Here is a 23,110-nt window from a genome sequence, read left to right as displayed (position 1 = left end):
TTCAGCCGGTCACTAATTTAGAAGACTGGGTAAATGACACCATACTGCCACTCCTCCAGTAGTTCTTCCTACCCTCAGATTTTCATGATCATCTTTTGCATTTCAACGGTACCCCATCCGACCCCATTTCGAAGAGCTTTTCCGCCACTCTATCACTACAGACTTTTTCAATCATGATTAACAAATTAACTGTATTAAATATGACATTTTAAATCTTTAATCTCTAAAATCTAAATCTAAAAAATTATTTTAGAATAAAGTTCAGTTCTCCTAACAGACAAAAAAACTGTAAGCGTTTATTTATTTATGATTTATTTTTTAAACATTTATGACGTTCTGCCTTTGAAACGAAAACAGGAATAATGATTTGATGGAGCCTTTTCGATATCTTTATAATAAACGTTTTAAATACTCCATATAGCTTTGGTTATAAAGTCATCAAATTATGGCTCGTAATCTTAAGGCTTCTCGGCAACACAAATTCTATTTTACTAATTACCCTCCTCGAGCAAATTTGCATGCACTCAATAGTTCTTCGTAGTTAATTATTTCACATTGATCAAACTTGCTCCCTTTGCTATCTGCGCGTCGCACGCTGTTTTCGATTCCACCAATCATTAATCAACGGAATGGAGCATCCTCTCTATGCAATCAAACACCCGAAACAATGGCAACTGTTCCCTTATCTTCCATTTCCTTTTCCACAATCCCTTTAATATTATTTCCTCCAGCAGCTGCTCGCAAACACGTAATGGATTCTTTTTTTTTTAAGGAAAAGTCAAGTGACGAAGACTATTTAGCTTCACTAATGCTAACTCACTGTTACCCAACCCAACTGAAAAGTCGGGATCGTGACGAAGCACCTAATGGTGTCGTAAAGTTGGTCGTACTATCCTAAGTAACATGCAGTGGTCGCTTGAGCACATGCAGTAAAACATACATGCACTCCCTTCCACGACTTTTTGGTCGTTAAAGTTAGATTCCAAACTTTCTCGTACAATATTCAGCCAGTGAACTGGTTCGGTACTGTCATCGGGCAAAATCCATCCGGTTCGCTTTGCCCTAGGTCATGTGCTGCTCGTGGTGGTACACTGCTATTGGTTTCATTATTTCACCCAAAAATCGTTTTCTCCTGTGTTTGAGAGAAATACGAAGTGTTTCTGCCATACCACATTGCTTAGGGCAGAGTGGATAAACGCGTACGTGAGAACGACGTGGATGGTGTAAAAACGTAAAATAAAAACAATTCCACTCTTTTACGACAAATTTACTCCCGTCCAGCAAACTTACACACTTTCATCCTGTTTCTGGTCTATCGATGAAAGAAGCATACGGTTATATTTTCGACGGAATTGTAGACTTCACAAACGTGTCGTTTTATGGTCCACGAATGAGCCCATGTTCACTTATCAAACCGCCTATGGAACGGCGGCAATAACAGTTTTTGAAACATTTGAAACGGAAAACGTACTTTGTTTGTGAAGGAGTAAAACAAACGAATCCAAGAAAACAATTTGTTCCACAAAATGGAAAAGAACACGGCCAACATTGCTGTGGAAATCACGTCCGTACAGTTACGTGGCCGTAAAATGTTGCACTAAAGCTATAACTGTATCTACCGGGGCACTCATACCACACAGGCTAACTCCATTCGGCACACCTATTTACGGATCGCAACGCATGAACTGCAAACATGTCGAATCGATCGTAAAATTCGCAGCTCCTTTTGAAGTGAAGGAAGCATACAAAGGTACCGAAGTATCTTAAACCAAGATATTTCCGAAGGTACATCTCGATCTGTTTGACGTTCAAACAAAAGAATCCCATAGTGAAAAGTATTGTATTCAATTCTAGCAAACTAAAAGCAGAGTTTTCGAGCAAGTTGGTGGTGGATTAGTTAGCCGTACCGATATTACATACTAACAAACACTCTACCTTCTATCTTCGTGGTAAGGAAGTTGTTCAACCAGCATGCCTAGCGCACACCGTAAAAGTAAAGACCCTTACTCAAAGTTCTCACACATCCTTGAGAACCACCGTTCTAAAGATTATCAAGCAAGAGCTGGGAACGAAAGGATGCTACACTAAATACCAATAGATCTCGTCTCTATCCTGCTCGTAAGCATCCCTCCACATGACGTGCTCTTTGATCAAAGAGAAAGGTGTCCTTATAGTTGAAACTGGGCACTTTTTTGCCCACAAGCTCACTGATGATGCGTATTTGGCATAGTGTCCCACTGCGGATAGAGTTCGGTACTCATTCAACTATCCTCACCTCTCCCCTGGACCAAGGGGCACTGAGAAGATAGATAGTATATGTCATTAGCTTCGTAAAGGTTTAGAAAAGACACTCCCAGCCGCATGGACGTGCATGTGTGAGAGAAGCAGCCCTTTGGCAACACTTTCCTCGGGTGAAGTGAAATAAATGACCTCCATACGATGGAAGGCACTTATCAATTTTATTGCTTTCGATCGTTCAATTATGGCTCTGACCGTTACATGGCTCCTCTCGGTCAGTGGTACTTAGTAGTAAAACGGGGTATGCTTGATGACACCAGCTACACACACATTCGCTGGACCAAACCGAAAAGCAAACGCTTCCGATGGGCACTGGGAAGGGTCGGCTTATCTGGCCTCGTATGATGCTGTATTCCATTGCACAAGCTCAGAGCAGAGACGCACATAGTCGTTGGGATAGCTTGCCTTTGAAAAACATTTATTTAATTTATGAGATAGTTTGCTGAAAGACCACAAAGTTGCTGGTTAGCTAGAGAAGACGGTAGAGGACACGGTAATGCTGATGGGGAGTCTGATGGAAATAAACATGCTTTTAGTAGTTTGCATCGGTCACCATAGCAAATAAGGATAGCTTTTCAGCTTAAAACAAACCAAATTTAGTTTGTTTGTGCTTGGAAACATTCAGAAATATATCGTCACTTTCGTTTATTTCATCTAGCCTCAGCTCGTCTGATTGGTATAGAGCTGATGTTGATATTATAATTAAAGGTATACGAATAAAGTGTTGTTTTTGTTTTCATCACTCTAATCATTTATAAACCTTACGTTTGAAAATAATTGTTCTCAAAATGCATTCCACATCAACCGTCTCTCTGTGCACTACGAATTATCAATACAGGATATTATATAATGGAAGCAACAGACCATAGTTGCCGCCACTACCGATAAACGTGTTTTATACATGAAACTTTCCCCATATTGTGTACGAAACGAATCGTCTTCAGTCTTTTTCGCTTCCGTGCACGCAAGTAAAGGCATTTTCAGTAAGGCGAAAGCATAATCTTATTTACCGAGCACCGTGCTGTTCCACACAAGATCCGGCTTCCGGCTTTCCCTCTTTTCAATGCTTCATATCCCACGCTGGAAAATGTTTGATGGCCGCATTGGCAACGTGACTTTGATTGTATGCAACCATCTTGCACGGGGAAAACGACAACGATGATAATAACGTCAACGTGCACTCAACCAAAGCAACGAAGGGACCGATTCTTCTCATCCTCTATCTGGTTTATCTTGTGATCCGTAACAATGTCCCCATTGCTCTCGCTGGTTGATGATGGTAAAAGTCAGTAATCGAATGGCACGTACTGCCACACACACACGTCAATGGAACCCTTTCGCTCTCGAGCGCATCCTAACGAGGTGAAATATGAATATTAATATGCTTTTAACGGGGTAAGACGTCATTACAAATTATATAGATTTACTACGGTCACTCTCTATCTCTTTGCTCTCTTTCCCCTTTTTCTTTTTGTCTTTATCTCATCGCTATCGATCGTCTCAAACGATCGGTATTTTTGGGTAAAGATCCAATGATATTGTCATACCAGTACCATGCTACTGCCGCTAAACACTATGGCTTGACGTTCCAACGCATACGGTGCAAGACGCATCCTGTTCCGAACCCTTTCGAGTATGTCGTCGAGTTCCTTCTCGTACAGCATTGTCATGTTCCCAATCACATCAGCTGCCACAAGCGTCCTCGTTACTTTTTGTGCAGATATTCGTTGCATGTTGTTTAAATAATTCCTCTAAACCTGGTTACACTTGTATGTGTTGTGTTTGTGACCGTGTGTGTGTGTGTGTGATTAAGGGAGAATGTTGACGCTACTCCACCATTACACAATGGGCATTTGCCGGGATGAAATTCAAAAAATCAACTTTGTAATAGCGCAATTCCAAATAATAGGTTTTAATACTAAGGGTTAAACTAAGAAAAATTCCAAATATGAGCTCTTTATCTGTTCTGGTTCTCTAGAAAACACCTCTCAAAGTCGAGATTTGTTAAAAAAACGCAGAAAAATCTTCACTTTTTTGGAAAACTTTAAACCTTTGTAACTTTTTCAAATATGAACCGATTTTGATAAATTTAGACATTTTATAAAGGATATTTAGTCAGCTTTTTAACACATGAAAAATTTTGAGCTAAGTTAATTTTATGCAAAAATATACGATAATAACTGAAAAAATTTCCCGAAAATTTTCATCATTTTAAGTTTTGACTTGATGCCATTATGGAAGTGGCGTAGAGTGGCGTTATCTCATATATGTCACATCATAGTGTAATATATATGCTATCAATCTGTGAAGAAATATTCTGCGAAAGTTTGCGAACGCGAATTTTATTGAAGTTTTTTCACATCAACTTTTTCTAAAAACAGACACATGCGTAACTAGGCGGCTCCATAGGTGCCTAGTGTAGCGTATTTCGTGTATTCTACAAAAATATATTCTACGTGCTTTTGATCAACTTTCATTTCAATTACGAAGCTGTGTATCTTAGTTTCAGCTCATGTACTTATCTTATATGTAAATTTCTATTCTAACCTAACTTTATCATTAAATATAATGAAGCAAATCAGAACCAAATACCTTTTGGTCCTACTGCAGATTATAGAAGGATATAAGGAAAGTAATTCTTAAATTATACGCATAACAGGAAAACGTTATGAATGCAGTAGCATCTATTGGCGTTTTGGGAGAAGAAACTCCCAAAACTCATGACAAACTAAATATAAGGATAGAGGGGAGATGCTACAAAGAATATTTTGCAAGAAAGAAAATGCATCCAGAAGGACATTTTGTATAATGAGCTGTATTTCTCTGATTCGTTAACCAGTTCAATATCAGTAGCTTCACGCACTAAAACAAAGACAGGGTTTAACTTTACAAATGAAGTAAATACTTAGTTTGTAGCTATCGTGCAATTTTGATTTTTTCAGATAGTTGTAAAACCAAGAAGGATTTCTAGTTTTATTACCCCTTCTGAAGGCAGTACAGCACTTGGAAAGGTATTGGATGAATATTCAAAGACAAACAATATGTGCTGCTTTTCATTACGAATTTGGGAAGTACTTTATTTCAATGCACCTGCTCTATCTAATTATTTAAATGCCTTTATTCATGTCTTTAGAAAAGTGAACTAGACGTCAGGAGCTTGTAATAGCATCCACCTAAGTTGTGTATGTAAATTTTTAATATTTGTACTACCTGTGAGTAAAAGTGACGAGAATTAGCTACAATTGTCCTAAACAAAGCAGAAAAAAATATCTTATTCAAAATTATTATGTTTTGTTTATATATTATTATTATTATTATTATTTATTTAATCTTCATTATGGAACATTACAGTATATTTTAAAATGGTTTATACTATTAGCAACAAATAATACAAGAAAAAAAAACACAAAATTAATAAAACTAAGCAAAAATCCATTAAAACACTATTTTATGTAGCGCCACCTGGTGGTATGGATGCGAACTACAAATAAAATGTTATTTACTATCATAATACTCTACTACAAATGATAAAAACTAACAATTTCTGCGAAAATAATTTTATCCCGCAATTTGTTCTAAACTGCCCATTGTGCATTAGCCCAATTTTTCACACATTCTCTCGTATCTTAAGATGATTGATAGTTCACAGCTGTCATACATCTAAAGCGCTCAAATAATCAATAAAAAAATCCTTCCGACAAGCAGCAAAGCAAGCTGTTGGCAAAGCGATTTCGCAAAAATAGATCTGTATATAATGCCACAGGCGCTTTGCACATCCGGCGAGCCTGCTACATCCAGTCGCCGCGTCGGGTGACTCCTGTGAAATGCGTTCCGCACAATTATGAGCTATCACCGAAAATTAACGCATGTCCAACTTGCTTCTGATTGCGAGTTTGTCCCGTCTGCCTTCGCGAAGCGGAAACGTCACTCGGTACGTCGCTAGGCCGGTTCGCTGCTGACGCCGGCTAGAATAAGCATGAAATCTGAGAAGTAATCTTTTTAATTAAAATAAGTACACGCCCATTACACACTTTTTCCGGTTGGCGTCGGTATTTTGCGCTTATTCGCACGCCTTGTTCGAAAACACATTTAATGTGACCTCCACATTCGTGTCCTTGACATAGACGCGTTCCCGGAAAAGCCCTGTCGACAATCTGACTCTGAAAATCATACACACATACATACAAAATGCTTGCACCAGAAATAAGATCGAATAAACATGAACATGGTGTAGCTGTTTGCATAAATTTAGCAATTTGCTCGTCCACCCGAAGCTGCACCGACGGCGACAACGCAGCGGCCCGCCGGCAAAGCGCAGAGAGCCGTACAAACTTTTGGAATGGAAAATCTGGCGTGCAGGCCAAGAAAAATACAAGAATGTTTGAGTAGGAAAATGTCGCTCCGGAGCGATCGAAACGAGGAGAAGACAAAAAGTTGTGCAGCTATCAAGTAGAATGAAATTTCATTAAAATTTACATAACCACCGGCAAACTGGTTGTGTCGTGCTGGTTGCTTTTCTGTTCCGTATTTCTCTTCCTGTTACTCTTCTCATGTAGGGATGGAGACCGTACAGATGGAGAAAGAAGGTCTTTTATATTTACTCGATGCCATTTTATTTCACCTTATTGCTCTACTCTCTTGTTCCCCTCGTTGCGGCAAAACAAACACACTGCAAAAGCAGAGCTTTTTAAATGCGCGGCACTCATTGTCTCCGTCTTGTGAGAATGGAGTTGAAAAGAAAAAATAAATAAAATGGATGAACATAAAAAAAACTATTAACACACTTCCTGTCGTGTTCGGAGCGGGGAATTATTTTGCTCTGGTGGCTATTCAACCGCGCATACGCACGCAATACACTGCATACAGTGTCCGAAAGCAGTGGTGTTGTATGCCAATGGAGAAACTTTGTGCTCGTTACCATTGAACAACGCAATCATGAAATTTACAATGCGCAACATATACTCGCAGGGGCTCTTCTTTCCGTGATGCATCTTCCCGATCGGTTACTAACTTCGCATCTTCGTATGCCCCGTCGAAGGAATGGTGTAAATTTTTATTTTATTTTTATTTTATTAATTGCTCGGCCACGTTGGGTTACAGCAATAGTGCTTACTGACTATAGTATAACAATTATTCACGAAGGAGTTGGAAGGAGTTTATGGTACGGAAAAGGAGCGAAGACGGGATCGGTAGACAGGATAGGATATGTTGAAATCGAACAGATCAGAAGTACTATTAAAAGACGACATAGCTCTTACAAAAGGCTCATTGCGAGCAAAACGTGTACGACATATAGGTAAATGGAGACGAAAACGATAACGTAAGGTGCGACAAGGTGCATACAAATGTAAGCGCGACAGAAGTGAAGGGGTATCAATCGTATTGAGCAATATGCCAGCGACGAAAGAAGCCTGAGCGACCGAGAAGCGGTGCTCCAACTTGGCAAGGCCTAATAAAGTGCATCTATCGTCATACGAAGGAAGCGGAATAGAGTGGTGACCCAGCGACCTACGAAATACGATCCTTGTAAAACGTCTCTGGATCCTCTCAATCCTTTGGAGCAGAGATAGTTGGACAGGAGACCAGATGACACAGGCATATTCCAGTACGGAACGGACCCAACAACAATAAAGGGACTTAAGACAAAAGGGATCACGAATTTCAGTGGACATGCGACAAATATAACCAAGACTTTTGTTGGCCTTGTTGATGACATAGTTCGTGTGCTCCTTGAAAGAAAGACTCGGGTCAAAGAAGACACCAAGATCCTTAGACAAGGACGTACGGGGAATAGGGGCATCACAGACACTATAAGCATGAGTTATACTTGTAGAAGATCGGAAGAAAGACAAGACGGAACATTTTTGAGGACACAGGACTAAACTGTTAGAAGCACACCATGTAGAGAATTTACAGAGCCAGGATTGAAGGACTAGACAATCAGCTGTAGAAGATACAGGAAGAAAAATTTTAACGTCATCCGCATATAGCAAGAAGCCGTTAGGAGGAAGGATCGAAGTACAGTCATTGAGGAAGAGAATGAACAGTAAGGGACTAAGGACACTACCTTGAGGGACTCCCGAAGAACTAAGAAAGCATTCAGAGAAAGAGCCACAGATTTTAACTGCATAAGAACGATTCTCAAGATAGGAGTTGAACCACGGCAATATAGAGCCACCGAAACCTAGTTTTCGAAGCTTAGCAACAAGTAATGATAGAGGTATAGTGTCAAATGCCGCTTTGACATCGGTATAGATAGTGTCTACTTGCTTACCACTAGACAGATAGTGATATAGAGAAGACAAAAAACACATTAGGTTGGTGGACACTGAGCGATTGGGCATAAAGCCGTGTTGTTCCGTAGAAATATATTTTTTTACACAAGGCATTACAGATAAATGGACAATTGACTCGAGGATTTTAGAACACGCACAAATAATAGAAATGCCTCTGTAGTTTGATGCTAGTGTGCGGTCACCTTTCTTATAAATGGGAACAAGCCAAGCTAGTTTCCATTGACTAGGAAAAATCCCTACACTAAGCGAGCGAGAAAAAAGACGAGTGAGAATAGGAGTGAGAGTATTGCCACATTTTTTCAAAACACAGGCAGGGATGCCATCGGGGCCTGGTGAAAACGAAGTTTTAAGTTTGGATAAAGCGGATTTTACTAGGCTTTCACTTACAACGACTGAATTACATGATATCACATCAGAGGGCGTGTAAGACAAGCCCACGTCCAAAGGAACCTTAAAAGTACTAGGATCGACAAATACACTAGAGAAATGTTTGGCAAATAGGTTACATATATCAGGATTGGACGTAGCAGAGGACAGATCAAGAAACAGGGTGGATGGAAGGCTAGCAGAGCCTCGCCGAGAGTTCGCAAAACGAAAGAATGACCCAGGATCAATAGTGAAGCGCATTTGAAGACGCCGAACGTAGCGACGATACAGATGGCGATTAAGAAGACGATAAGCCTTAGCCGCATATTTATATACACAAAGATTGTGTAAAGTATTATTTAAACGGTAGGCGCGTTGAGCGCGGTTTTTGTCCGATTTTAATAGACGTAAAGCTCTGTTCGACCACTTAGGATTAGGAGCGGGTTTAAGGAGAGGACAGCAGGAAGGGAAGGCGGAAGTGATTACATTAGTAAACGCTGCTACAGCTTGATTAATGTCACAGTCAGCATTAATAAAGGACCAATCGGTACCGGCTAAAATATGATGAAGCTTTTGGTAGTCCAGTTTCCTAAAATTGAACATACGAGCCGTAGGTATTCGTTGGGAGGGTGCAGGGCGAGAGTGCGTAAGGAGCACGCTTGTCTCAAGAGCGGGATGATGATTGTCTAGCGCGACGAGTGGAACAGGTGAAGCTATGACGGGGGAGCAGCATTCCAAGAAGCCAGCATTGGCAAATAGAAGATCTAATTGTCTTCCGCGTATATTTTTTATGCCGGATAATTGCAGCAAACCGTTTACCGACATTCCATCAAGCAGAGAAACATTTTCACGAGATACACCAGTAGGAATGAACTGATTAACGCACGATGCCGACGGTTGCCAGGAGAGTGATGGTGAATTAAAATCACCAAGTAACACCATAAGATCATTTGGTTTAAGTTTGCCAGCAACGAAACTAACACTCTCATGTAAATCGTCAAGGACTACTTCGGAAGAACGCAAATCGGGTGGGATGTAAACGGCGCCGATATAGATTGCAAGGTTTTGAAGCTTAACAATTGTCCAAACAGACTCCAGCGAGTCGAACGGCAGTGATAAAGTTGACGTGTTCAGCACGGAAGAGCAGGCAATGAGTACACCACCACCACGGCAACGGTTACTGTTGAGAGAATTTCGGTCGCAGCGATAGATGACATACGCATCCTCCGAGATAAGAGAGGACGGAATTGAGCCATCGAGCCATGTTTCAGTTAACACCAACACATCCATATCAAGCTCGGATAGAGAGAGGCGTAACTCGTCTAGTTTTGTGCGCAATCCTCTTACGTTTTGATAGTAGATGTTTAGTCGATCGATCGAAGGAATGAGAGAGCAAGATGCGCCGGGAGTGCTCTCGCTGCAAGTTATTAACGGCGGAAGAGAGTCGGACGGATTGTGTGTATTAGATGCAGGGTTAGCTTCCATCAATTCGGGTAAAGTCGGTAGTTCATGAAAATCTTCAGCCGGATCAGCCGGTTTACGCTTGCTGAAAGTACTGCGTATAAGGCAAGCTCATAGGACCATGATCGGGCGAAATAGTGAAATCAGCGTTTCGCAGTTGTGTCGTGTGGTTGATAGAAGGTGGCGATGAATGATGATCCGATTCACGGGTAACAGGCGCAGAAGGTGCATGGGATGCTGCAGTAGTGGGTCGCCAAACATTGACGGAGCGGGGATTAAGGTTGATGAACTCCTTAAAAGAGATCCCGCGAGGCCAGGTTGAAGCAGCCAAAGCAATAGCCCGGTGCGAATCCGGTACACCAATTTTAAAAGATACGTAGGAGAGCGTAGAAAGATCCCGGTCGCGTCGTACAAGGCTGTATACCAAGATGTCGTCTGTCCCTATGTTGGAACAGGCCATTTCACGGATCGCTTCAATCGGAGTATCAGGAGCAATACGGGAGATAAAGACCCAAGTACGGGGTGGGCGTTCAGGAACGGTCGTAATATTGTTGTAGGACAACCCTGTACCCGATGACAGCATAGCGCGTGTAACGGTATTGGTAGGCGACGAGTCGGGAGAGCGATCCATCAATCGACGTTTGGAAGGATTCTCACCAACAGCTTGATGGGTGAGCTTAGAGGCCGCAACTGGATTCGTGGTCGTTGAGTGCGTAGCAGGAATCGCGGAATGGTGAGCACTCGATGTAGTAGTATGCGTGGCAAGATGAGAGTTGAGCTTGTTCATTAGTGAGTTGAAGGAAGTGAGAAACTCACGGTGCATGAGATCAAGCCCCTTGATGCCATGCTTAACTTCATCAAGCGTTGTGAGTAGTGGAGCCTGTGAGTAGTTGCGTTCCATTGAGTGAGAAGCAGTAAGTGAGTCGATGAAATCTTTCACGGAACGAATTGATGATGCTGATTCCTGTTTCATCAAAGCTATCTCGTTTCTAAAACAATCCAGTGAAGAGGAAAAAAATGCTAAATGCTTCGGTAACCATGATATTTGTTTTACAAGCCAATAGACCACGTACAAGCTCTGTACCTTTGCAAGCGCAGCGTTCCAGTACATCGGAGGTAAACAGGGTAAGCGTTTGTAACGACCTTCAATCCAGGCCGGTCCGACGCTTCTGACAAGCCAGATAAATTCAGTTAATTGATGGCACGTTTTGTACTTACCGTTATATCAAGCAGCTCTCGTATCGAGCACGTAGAGAATAAATAATAAATAAATAAATAATAATTATGATCGTTGCCAAAAATAGGAAGAGAATTCTATGATTCTTCTTCTACGCGAAGAATTAACGAAAATGTTATTCACCTTTGACTCTGTATTTTCTTAAAGAAGAGGAATTAACGCTCAGAGTAGAGTGTAACACGTACAAGATTAAATGTATGAGTCAAGCCTTGTAAAAGCGCATGATGGTTGAATTGGTAAATATATTCAACTACGCGGCTTAAATAGTTACAAACACTTAGCTAGAATGACGTCCAAGGAATTGCATGCACTGTTGGCAGCGATCAATCAAGACGGAATGGTCTCCCCCCCCCCTCTCTCTCTCTCTCGCTCTCTCCCTCTCTCTCTCTCTCTCTCTCTCTCTCTCTTTTTCTCTCTCTCTCTCTCTCTCTCTTTCTCTACCTCTCTCTCGCTCTCTCTCTCTCTCTTTTTCTTTTTCTCACTCTCTTTGCCTCTCTCTCTCTCTCTCTTTTCTCACTCTCTTTGCCTCTCTCTCTCTCTACCTCTCTCTCTATCTCTTGTTTGTATTAAAGACAACAAAACAAACAGCAATCAATCACAGCTACGCCAGCGATCAAGTTAGATACGTTGTTAGCGCAATAACTCAACCAGAATGGCTGAAACAACATTCATGGACTAATGAAGGCATTACTGTCTCGAGCTGCTATACACTTTCCAGGTTCGAGCTGAACTTGAACGTCACGTTACTTTGGGTTGTTGTGTTTCTGGAAAATATGTTGAACGATTTTACCTCCTACCAAACGAATTACTCCTTAGTATACAACATCATCGAACAGTGCAATTTGAAGTAATAAATGAAAAACTAATTTTCCAACTGACAGACGATGGAATTGAATTAGCTGTCCAAGCTGTGTATCAAGACCAGCCGACCTACCCAAACATACCAGGTGTACGTTGATATTTCTGTCCAATCTCATCGATCCAAACCAGCAAATGGTCATGCCAATCATCCGATTACGTAGTATTCATATTTCCCGTTCACGTTCGCAACACTGCTGACTGAGCTTGACAGCGCGCAAAGCAAACCTGCGAAAGGCTATCTTACGCCTTGCGGCTGTCCTGCATTTCTTTGATGCAATCTTTCTTCTTCGATTGATTTCGATAGTTCGTAGAAATAAACCTTTCCCCATCGTTTATTTTTCCGAATTTTTCTATTTCCCCTTGTTTTTGGTTTTATGCTGCCTCTCCTGGCCACTTATAGCCTCGTTTTCGTGTCTTTTCCCTCGCCTTGAACAGGTTACCGCCTCGGATGCCGATGTGGAGCGACCAAACAACATTATCTACTTTCTGACCGGGCCCGGTATTGACATCGAAAATCCCTCCGACAGCAACTTTGACATCAACAAGGCCACGGGAGAAATATTTGTGCTTAAGGTAGGTCAACATTCTGCACTCGCAAGCGTACGTTGTCCACCACCACGTTGTCTGCCAGTGACGACAAACAAAACAAAATCACTGCAGTTAACCGTGACGGTATGGAACGAAAAAGAATTAAAAAATGAGAACTGCGGCAACACCACATTGCAGACAACATTGAAATGAAATGGGGAAACCTTTGGGGTTCGTACGGTTGATAAGATTTGACTAGAGCAGTGCAGGGGGTTGCATACACAACCCGTTCGCCATCCGAAGCCAAAGGAACATTAAGACCGTTTTGTTTTAGAATTGTTCGAGCGTTGGAAGTCTTTGAAGCCATTTTATACCAATGATAAAGCGCAGGTTAAGTTTCCGGTACAGAACCTTAAACGTCTGCAGAAACAAAAGTTGGCCGGATGGACAAAACTTTTCGATGGCGTCACTGGATTCTGGTTTGCTGTACAGTTTTGAATTACTTCCTGCTTGTGCCAAGTGCCGGGTCTCAAAATGATTCGATGAAAGTACAAGAACACTTTATCGTGCTTCGTACCGTACCGGACTCGAGTTTTTACCTCAAGTAAATACATAAATTTAATTAAATCAAGCAATTGTGTAAACTTTCTCTTGCCAGCCAAAAGCAAAACTGATGCAATGGCCCAGCAGTGTACAGAATCTTTGTAGGCTTTATTAAGTCAACCAGAAATTCATTCCGTAACCACTAATTAAATGATGCAACCCAAGCATTAAGATCAGTGATGATGGAAACTAATAACTTTTTTCTTCCTGCCTTGCCTATTGTTCTCATTTCACACCTTTTCCCCCGAATTTTTAGCCCCTAAACCGAGATCCACCACACGGACGAGCGTCTTGGAAGTTTACCGTCTTTGCGCAGGACGAAGGGGGCGAGGGTTTAGTGGGGTTTACGGAGGTGCAGATCAACCTGAAAGACGTCAACGACAATGCGCCCCAGTTCCCGAACGGTATTGCGTACGGAAATGTGACCGAAAATGGCACCATCGGCATGCACGTGATGACAATAAAGGCCGAAGACTATGACGACATCAACGAAGGCACTAACGCGAAGGTGATTTACTCGATCGAGAAGAACGCTATCGAGGAGGATACTGGTTTGCCGATCTTCGACATCAATCCGGACACGGGACTCATCACTACGGCGGTATGCTGTCTCGATCGGGAGAAGACGCCCGACTATTCGCTGCAGATAGTGGCCACAGATGGCGGAGGTTTGAAGGGTACGGGGACAGCTTCCATCAAGGTGAAGGATTTGAATGATATGCCGCCTCGGTTCACCAAGGACGAGTGGTTCGTCGAGGTGGAGGAAACCGACGGTAGCGTGCTGCCCGAGGCACCGATACTGACCGTGACGGTGAATGACGATGATGAGATAAACAATTTCCAGTATAAAATCATTGAAAGCAGCGGTTACGGGGCGGATAAGTTTGCGATGGTAAAGAACGCAGACGGTACGGGGAGTTTGAAGGTGGTCCAGCCGCTAGACTACGAGGATCCGATGCAGATAAATGGCTTCCGCTTTCGGATACAGGTGATCGATAACGATGGGATCGACGAGAGTGACAAGTACCACGTTGACCATTCATGGGTGATTGTGAAGCTGAAGGACATTAACGATAATACACCTCGCTTCAAAAAACCGCACATCGAGGCGGCGGTGTACGAAAATGCGGACGTTGGCAAAAACTTGGGCACCTTCAAAGCGGTCGACATTGACAAGGGCGGTAAGAGCAAAATTACCTACAGCATTAACCGTGCTACGGACCGAAAGCGTCAGTTTGCCATCGACCAGGAAGGTACAGTGACGATCCAGCGCGAGTTGGATCGGGAGGCAATGGCGAAACACTCGCTCGAGATCCTGGCCACCGATGACGGTGTACCGCCGCGCACGGCCTCCGCCATCTTGACCGTGTTGGTGAAGGACATCAACGACAATGCGCCGGTATTCGCGGAAGATTATCGGCCCATTCTGTTGGAAAACTCACCGCCGTCGAAGATTATCGAAATCTCCGCCGTTGACAGGGATGATCGACTGAAGGGCAACGGGGCACCGTTCCAGTTCCGCATGGACCCGGACGCAGACGATGTGATTCGGACGTCCTTCAAAGTGGAGCAGAGTAACAAGGGTGACGGTATGGCGATCATTTCATCGCTCGGCTCGTTCGATCGCGAGTACCGCAAGCAGTACACCATTCCGATCGTTATCAAGGACTCCGGCACGCCACCGCAAACCGGCACCAGCACGCTGACGATCACGATCGGTGATCTGAACGATAACATCATGCAGCCCGGCTCCAAGGAGGTAATCGTGTACAACTACCAAGGCCAGGCGCCGGACACACCGATCGGGCGTGTATTCGTTAACGATCTCGACGATTGGGACACCTCGGACAAGCTGTTCTATTGGGATGAGGCCGAGAATCCACGCTTCAAGCTAGACGACACATCTGGCATGGTGACGATGCGGCGCGGTGCTCGCGAGGGACGCTACAAGCTGCGCTTCAAGATCTACGACCGCAAGCACGCGCAGGAATCGTACGCCAACATGTCGGTGGTGGTGAAGCACATCTCGTACGAAGCGATCGTCAACTCCGGCTCGATCCGGCTGACCGGAATTACGGATGAGGACTTTATACGCATCTGGAACTATCGCACCCAGAACATCTTTCGCAGCAAGCTGGAGCGGTTCCGTGACAAGCTGGCGGAGCTGCTGAACGTGGATGTGAAAAATGTGGACGTGTTCAGTGTGCAGATGAAAGATCGGTCGGTGCCGCTTACCGATGTGCGGTTCGCCGTGCACGGCGCGTACTTCTACAAGGCGGTGCAGCTAAACGGCGTGATACTACTGCACAAGGAGGAAATCGAGCAGGAGGTGGGCATCAACATTACGATGGTGAACGTGGACGAATGTCTGCTGGAGAATGCGGACTGTGCCGGGTCGTGCACCAGCATCATCGAGGTCCAGACGAACCCCTGCCTAGTTAATGCGAACAAAACCGCCCTGGTTGGGGTGCAGATTAATTCCACGGCGGAGTGTGTGTGCAGCTCGCGAGAGTACAAGCAGCAGCAGACCTGCAAATCCCATCCCTGTCTGAACGGTGGTCGCTGCACCGATTCCAAGTCGGGCATCAAGTGCTCGTGTCCACCAGGTTACACGGGGCCCCGCTGTCAGCAGGTCGTACGTAGCTTCCGTGGCAGTGGCTGGGCCTGGTACCCACCGCTCGACATGTGCGACAAGTCGCACATTAGCGTCGAGATCATCACAACGAAACCGGATGGTTTAATTTTCTACAACGGACCTATCACTCCACCCAAGGAGGACGACACGTCCAAGCAGCTGTCCGACTTTATTGCACTCGAGCTGGAGCAAGGCTATCCCCGGTTTCTCATCGACTACGGATCAGGTACGTTAGAGTTACGCATTGCGACCAAACATCCGCTCAACGATGGCGAATGGCACCGGATTGATCTGTTCTGGGACACTGAGCAGGTGAAGATGGTGGTCGATTTCTGCAAGACGGCAGAAATCACCGAAGCCGACGACGGCAACCTGGTCGAATTTGTCGACCACACCTGCCAGGCGCTGGGCAAGGTGCCGCAGTTCAACGAATATCTGAATCTCAACACGCCGCTCCAGATTGGCGGTGTGTTTAGGGACAAGTTTGACTACACGTACAGTCGCTGGCAGTACATGCCGGTGGGGGTCGGTTTCGAAGGGTGCATTCGCGAGTTTAAGCACAACGGAATTCTGTACGACCTGTCACACCCGGGACTGTCTAAGGGTAGTGCGCCCGGGTGTTTGTACACGCAGGAGGTGTGCGATCTGAATCCGCAGGTCGCTCGGTGTCTCGAGCACGGCAAGTGTGTCGGTAGCTATGACGAGGCCAAGTGTGAATGCAATCCCGGTTGGACGGGCACGTACTGCAGCTTGCCCACCACTCCAACCACGTTCAAGACGCACAGTTACGTGAAGTACGCGCTCAGCTTCGAGCCGGATAAGTTCACAACGCAGATTCAGCTACGGTTCCGCACGCGTGAAACGTACGGCGAGCTGTTCCGTATCAGCGATCAGCATATGCGCGAGTACGGCATCATTGAGCTGAAGGGCGCCAAGGTGTACTTCCGGTACAGCTTAAACACGGGCCAGGTGGAGGAGCAGGAAGTAGCGTTGACGGCGGTCGAGGTGGATGACGGACAGTGGCACGTGGTGAAGGTGCAACGGTACGGCTCGGCGGCCATCCTGGAGCTGGACGGGGGTGAGGGTGCCAACTTCAACCAGAGCTTCTCGTTCGACGGACATCAGTGGTTGTCGGTGGACAAGCAGGAGGGTGTGTATGCGGGTGGCAAGCCGGAGTTCACTGGCGTCAAGACGTACGATGTCAAATCGGATTATCAGAAGAGTTGCATCGACGATATAAGGTAAGTCCAGCGGGTATGATAGTAGCTGGATGTCGTTTTATAATGACCTCTTCTCGTTCCTCTGCAGATTGGATGGTAAAAGCTTGCCACTTCCGCCAGCCACCAACGGTACACAGTGGGGTCAGGCCACGATGGCGAAGAACATCGACCGCTACTGTTCCTCCAACAATCCTTGCCAGAACGCGTACTGTCCGGATCCGTTCGAGTGTGTCGACCTGTGGAACAAGTACGAGTGCGCGTAAGTACCTCGATGTTCACTGTGAGAGAGCATGGTCTTTTCGGTCACACAGTTAACAGCTTGTGTTTGGATTGAATCTCTTTCGTTACAGCTGTGGCGATGGTATGATCATCTCACCAGAAGGCAAGACCTGCATCGACCGGAACGAGTGTCTGGACTATCCGTGTCTGAATGGGGGCACTTGCATCAACCAGGAGCCGCGCCTGAAGTACAAGTGCATCTGTCCGGACTCGTACTGGGGCGAGAGTTGTGAGTTTCTAAAAGAACGACAAGCGCTTAAATTCAGCACCAGTGCCTTGGCCGCCGTAATAGCCTGCCTATTACTGATCATTAGTAAGTGGAAGCGTGTTTCGATGTGCTTTAAACATTAGTTTGAAGATTTTTCTAAAGACAAGTTTTGTTTTTGTTACTTCCTTTCCACACGAAACAGTTTTGCTGTTTGTTTATTTTTCCTGCTCCCGGCGTCGTTCGGCAAACTTCAACAAGAAGCCGGCCACCAAGGACGACATCCGTGAGAACATCATCAACTACTGCGACGAGGGTGGCGGCGAGAATGACATGACCGCGTTCGACATGAAGACGCTCAAGATCCCGATTGGTCCGCTGCCAGAGCTCGTTCAACATAAGGCACCGCCAGTACGTAAGTAGCGTGTTTCGTTTGCATGTGCCGTTTTGAGGGTTGTGCACACAGCACAAGCATGCATTGCCCTCTCCAGTATCGCCCGAACGTTGTTGGCTGCTTCAGTGTTATGTGTGTGTGTTTGTAATCTAATTGGAAGCTCATTTACCTCCATGTGCACGACGCTGGCTAACTATGTTTCATTCTGCTCTGAACGTTCAACGAACGCATCGACAGGTCCAGATATTGCCGTCGTGTCCGACCAGGTCGTCGGCAAGGTGGACGTGTTCCTGGACGACCGGAAACGACGCGTCGACATCGACCCTGCCTCCGGGCCATTCGACGATCTGCGTAACTACGCCTACGAAGGTTGTGGGAGTACCTCTGGCTCGCTAAGTTCCTTACAGTCAGGTAAATCAAAAAAATCGCCCAAACCCATAATAATCTTCCACACCTGCCCCGAACAGCACACGATTATCAACACCTAAACTGTCCTCCCTGTTCCTACTGTTCCACCGCAGGTACGGACGATGAACCCCATGAGTATAGCTTTTTAACCACATGGGGTCCCCGTTTCGATAAGTTAGTCAATATTTACGAACCAAGCAAAGCGCAGATCGAAGATGACGATGTTAGTTAAGAGTAGCTGTAGCTGTCACAGGTGCTGTAGGTCTCTTGTTCCCGAAGTCGACGTTTGTGCGCGCTCGTTCAGTTTAGCATGGCATACCGTCAGACAAAGCTGAATGATGTGCACGGACCTGTAGATAAATCTGTGCGTTCATAACCCCAAGAAGAAAGAAAAACAAAGTCGTAGCATATGAAAAAATTGAGACTTTCTCACCAGTATGCGGGCGAAACGGTAGATATTCTTTGTAAAATAGTCACTCAAATCCCTACATACATATAAATCTCCGTTTACGCTGCGGACATGATCGTTCGAGCCGACGCGAAAATGTAGCATTGCACTTTTGCACTGCATCAGTTTGCAGGAAAACGAGAAGTGGCGAAAGTGATGAAAGTGCATAGGTGCAAAGCAAATTTAAATCGATTTTATTAACTTCCAAAAGAAGGTGCAGTAAGGCTACAAACAGACAAACGGTACAACGCGCAGGGTTGAATTGCTCAGAAAACGAGAGCATTAAATGCTCGCTATAATTGGGTTAAGGACATGGCGCATCACTGTAACTATACCAGTTATGGTAAACCGGTATGCTGTAAATAATACATGTAAAAATCAAATCTACAACCTACTTGTCTCGTACAGACACGTACTAGTTTCATGCCACTGACGACACTGTAAAAACATTAAATAGTTCTTTTTGAAAGGACAAGCTGGCGAAAGAAAATGAGTTCCCTGAGCAGAAAATTTCTGATTGGGCACTAGAAAATGGGTTACTAGCTAATGGGGTCAAAAGGGTGAATAGATTTTCTTTTTTATAAAAAATAACATATTTTTATCATCCATTTTCAAAATGTGTACACGTGTTCCTTGGGAAGGTTAACGAAGCGATAATGCCATGTTGGTTAACGCATCGCCAAAGTGATCGATAGACGCTGATACTGTGAAAGGAAGCCTACGCTGTAGCTGTAGGATGTGGCTCATCCATCAAATCGTTAACGTTATTTGAATTATTTTTTTAACTGTTGATTTTTCGTTATTGCAATTGATCAAACGATACGATAGTGAGAGACAAAAACTCTGCTCAATAGAAGAAAGTCCCAAGTAACCTTAACTAGGTAAAATGCCGTACATTCCATAATTGTTCATTTGTATGATGAACTCGCCACTATGCTTAACGGGCGAAGGGGTGGATGACCACCCTCCCGGAAAATTACAAAACAAAATCCCACGAAAATCAAAGCAGAAACAATTAATCAAACGAATCAACAAGCGCACAACAAACTCTTCCACCGTGGACCGAAAGTGGACAAACATTTACGAACAAAACTCGAAACTTAATCAACAAAGCCGACGGAAGAAACAAAAGGCCGATAACAAAGGCTTAACTGGTACAGGTTACAAAGCAAACACGAACTCACCGTTCTCCAAAACTGTCGGACGTCCTGCTCGTTTGACCGGAACGAAAACTTTTATGACGATTGAAAGCAAGAACATCGACAAAACCAACCGCACAAGAAAACGTAGTTTGGCCAAACTTCGATATTGTTCGGGTCGTTTTTTGTTTCTTTTCTTTTTTCGGCTATGTTTCAAGAAGAAAGAAACTTGTAGTCACATCATGCTTCAGTATACCGCTTGGTGTAGTCGATTGAGCGTTTGCTATCACTTGCGTTGCTAGGTTTCGTATTCGAAGCCAAAGTCTCTTTAAACATGCTCTACCATTTGTTGAGAATCTTCACAACTATGGAATACTTTGCGTTTTGTACAAAGGATTGATTTAAAATCATCTGTTCTTGGAATGATCCTTCAAAAAAGTTGCATTTTGTAACGGTAAAACAAATGAAGCCATTCAGTTGCGCAAAGAGGAACTTGTGTTTTCAATCAATTACGATGATTATTTATGTTACTCGAATCGATGATGCGGTAAATCAGATGCAGGGTAAAGATGACAGAGAAGGAATAGGAACGGGAAGAAAAGCAGGGAATTTTTGAAGTGGATCAAAAGAGCGTTCGTTTCGGTGCTGCAGATGAGCTTTATCAGGGAGCTTCTGTTTGCCAATTTGGGAAACGTTTATTGAACGAACGTGCTGCACGACATAACTTCAATCGTTGCAATGACTGAACGTTAGTAAAGTGCCGTTTGCAGCATTTTCCTTCGCTCAGCAATCCTATGTCTCTCGAAACCGGAACTGCATCTCGACTGTATAGCAGAGTTTCGCAGAACAAATAGCACACTAAAAGGATGGTTGATAATGTTTAGTACGCCATTAAATGGAGTTCCTTTCGATATTGATTTCTTTGTTCTTCTTTGTTCCATTTGAGTACGCATTTACATATTTTATAAGATCATCGGACACACAACGGGTCCCCGCAGTTTTGTTGATTTGCAACACAATTGAGGTAGCACGATGGGTGGGAAGAGTAACAGATTTATACAGCTTCTGTCTTTATGCTCTTTGGTAGGGACAATTTTTATTATCAAAATATGAACAAATTGTTGATTTTCCAGGTGTTATGAACCACTCTTGCAGCAATGGTATGTGATTTATAATTGCAATTATTTATACCGTCGCGTAAATCCGAACGGACTATATGTTCAATCAATCAGCAAGAGAAAAGTTTATTGTTTACGTTTTATAATCAGATACTGATACCCGAGATTTGAAAGGATTGTTATTTGGTTCGCTGAATCAAGTCGAAAACCGTGTTTGATACGTATCCGTCGGTTAGATCGACGAACGAGGTTGTAATAAAAGAAACAATGAAACGTGAACGGCTCATAGCATTGATATAAAAGGGGAAACATTTCAACAAATATTTACGATACCTGATCGAAGCGCAAATACAGTTGATTCATCTAATTGTGTATGTGTGTGTATGTATGTAAACGAGATTGAGGGAATTGTAACATAAAATAACAGGAATAAACGATAAGTGTATTTCTCCCCAAAAAACGAACGCAAACATAAATCAAAAATACACGTAACGTAAACATGCCCGAATGGTAATTGACTAACAGAAATAGGTTCATTTTTGCATCGATCATTTCTGTACCACCTTGACGCTTAAATGATGGGTAAACGCCTGTTTAAAAGTACGGTAGTACATACCAAAGGAATTTGGTAGCGTGTGGCGAAAACAGTGTCCAGACCTAAGCAAACCCGAGAAAAGGCCATGTACGAACTATAGATGGATTACATTATAATAAACAGACAAACCAACAGTTACATAAAAACACAGAAAAACATCAAAATCAACCAACAAACAAAACAGAAGTATTTAAAATGAAGCGCGAAGGAAACGTCACATACTCAACTGAAAATTGGTTTGTGAGTATTGTTTTGATTTTAGGTTTTTACAAAAACTGTGGTATAAAAGAAGGACGACAGGAAGTGTGCAAAAAGAATAACACGATAGCAAAATACAGAAATCAAATGAAAAAGTCGTAAAAGCATGTGTGACGAACGGACGTTGTAAAGATAAGAGTTTAATAAAAAACTATTAAATACAAACAAATCTGGCGGCAAATGCGTTGCATTCTTTTTATAATGTTTCTGAGAATGAAAGAAAAATGCTTACAATATATGACGGGTAAAAGGTAATATGGTCAACATAAGCAGAATAAAATTATTAATTATTAGTTCCTGGATACATTTAAAATCAAACGTTTTCTATGGTTGATATGAGTATAAAACTAAGGTAATAAATTTCCAGATGGAGACTTTAAATTGCCAAACATTTTCATACCTTTTTTCCATTTCTTTCACTTTTGATGCTGTTTTCTTGGTATGTGTATTGATTTTGTAATTGTCCTCAATGCTAAATTTAAAAATAAACTCGTGCGATTTCTTGCAATGTTCAGCAAAACCAATGGTTTAGAAATGCATCACAAAGAATGTTGGATTTACAGGTAATATTTCGAAAATGAATATGAAATAAGAAAACACATATGATTTACAAGGAACTAAAACATAGGATATAGATAAAACTACTTAACTAATTTGGACTGCATGACATGAACTGCTTGAACTACACGAATGAACTTTGTAATGAATTATGTAATGAACTATGGGACAAACTATTACACAGTTTATATCAAATTAACTCC

The 23,110-nt window shown here is 43.3% G+C and overlaps 1 protein-coding gene across 5 annotated transcripts in view; it reads left to right on the top strand.

The window, feature by feature from the left end:
- The window catches only part of LOC120956524 (neural-cadherin-like), a 285,145-nt gene extending 262,634 nt beyond the window's left edge, over nt 1-22,511 (top strand). For 3 of the 5 annotated variants that reach the window (XM_049609789.1, XM_049609787.1, XM_049609786.1), the window contains 7 exons: nt 12,955-13,092; nt 13,907-17,526; nt 17,594-17,764; nt 17,856-18,097; nt 18,195-18,404; nt 18,621-18,794; nt 18,905-22,510. In XM_049609789.1, coding sequence (XP_049465746.1) covers nt 12,955-13,092; nt 13,907-17,526; nt 17,594-17,764; nt 17,856-18,097; nt 18,195-18,404; nt 18,621-18,794; nt 18,905-19,023 — 4,674 coding nt within the window. In that variant the 3' untranslated portion in view covers nt 19,024-22,510. Of the gene's footprint in view, nt 1-12,954; nt 13,093-13,906; nt 17,527-17,593; nt 17,765-17,855; nt 18,098-18,194; nt 18,405-18,620; nt 18,795-18,904 lie in introns of all 5 variants that reach the window. The other 2 variants (XM_049609788.1, XM_049609790.1) reach the window with 2 other exon arrangements.
- The last annotated feature ends 599 nt before the right edge of the window (nt 22,512-23,110 follow it).

Source organism: Anopheles coluzzii, chromosome 3, assembly GCF_943734685.1.
Source record: "Anopheles coluzzii chromosome 3, AcolN3, whole genome shotgun sequence".
Taxonomy (NCBI): Eukaryota; Metazoa; Arthropoda; class Insecta; order Diptera; family Culicidae; genus Anopheles; species Anopheles coluzzii.
Note: the sequence above shows the minus strand (reverse complement) of the source record. Positions and strands in the feature narration are given on the sequence as shown.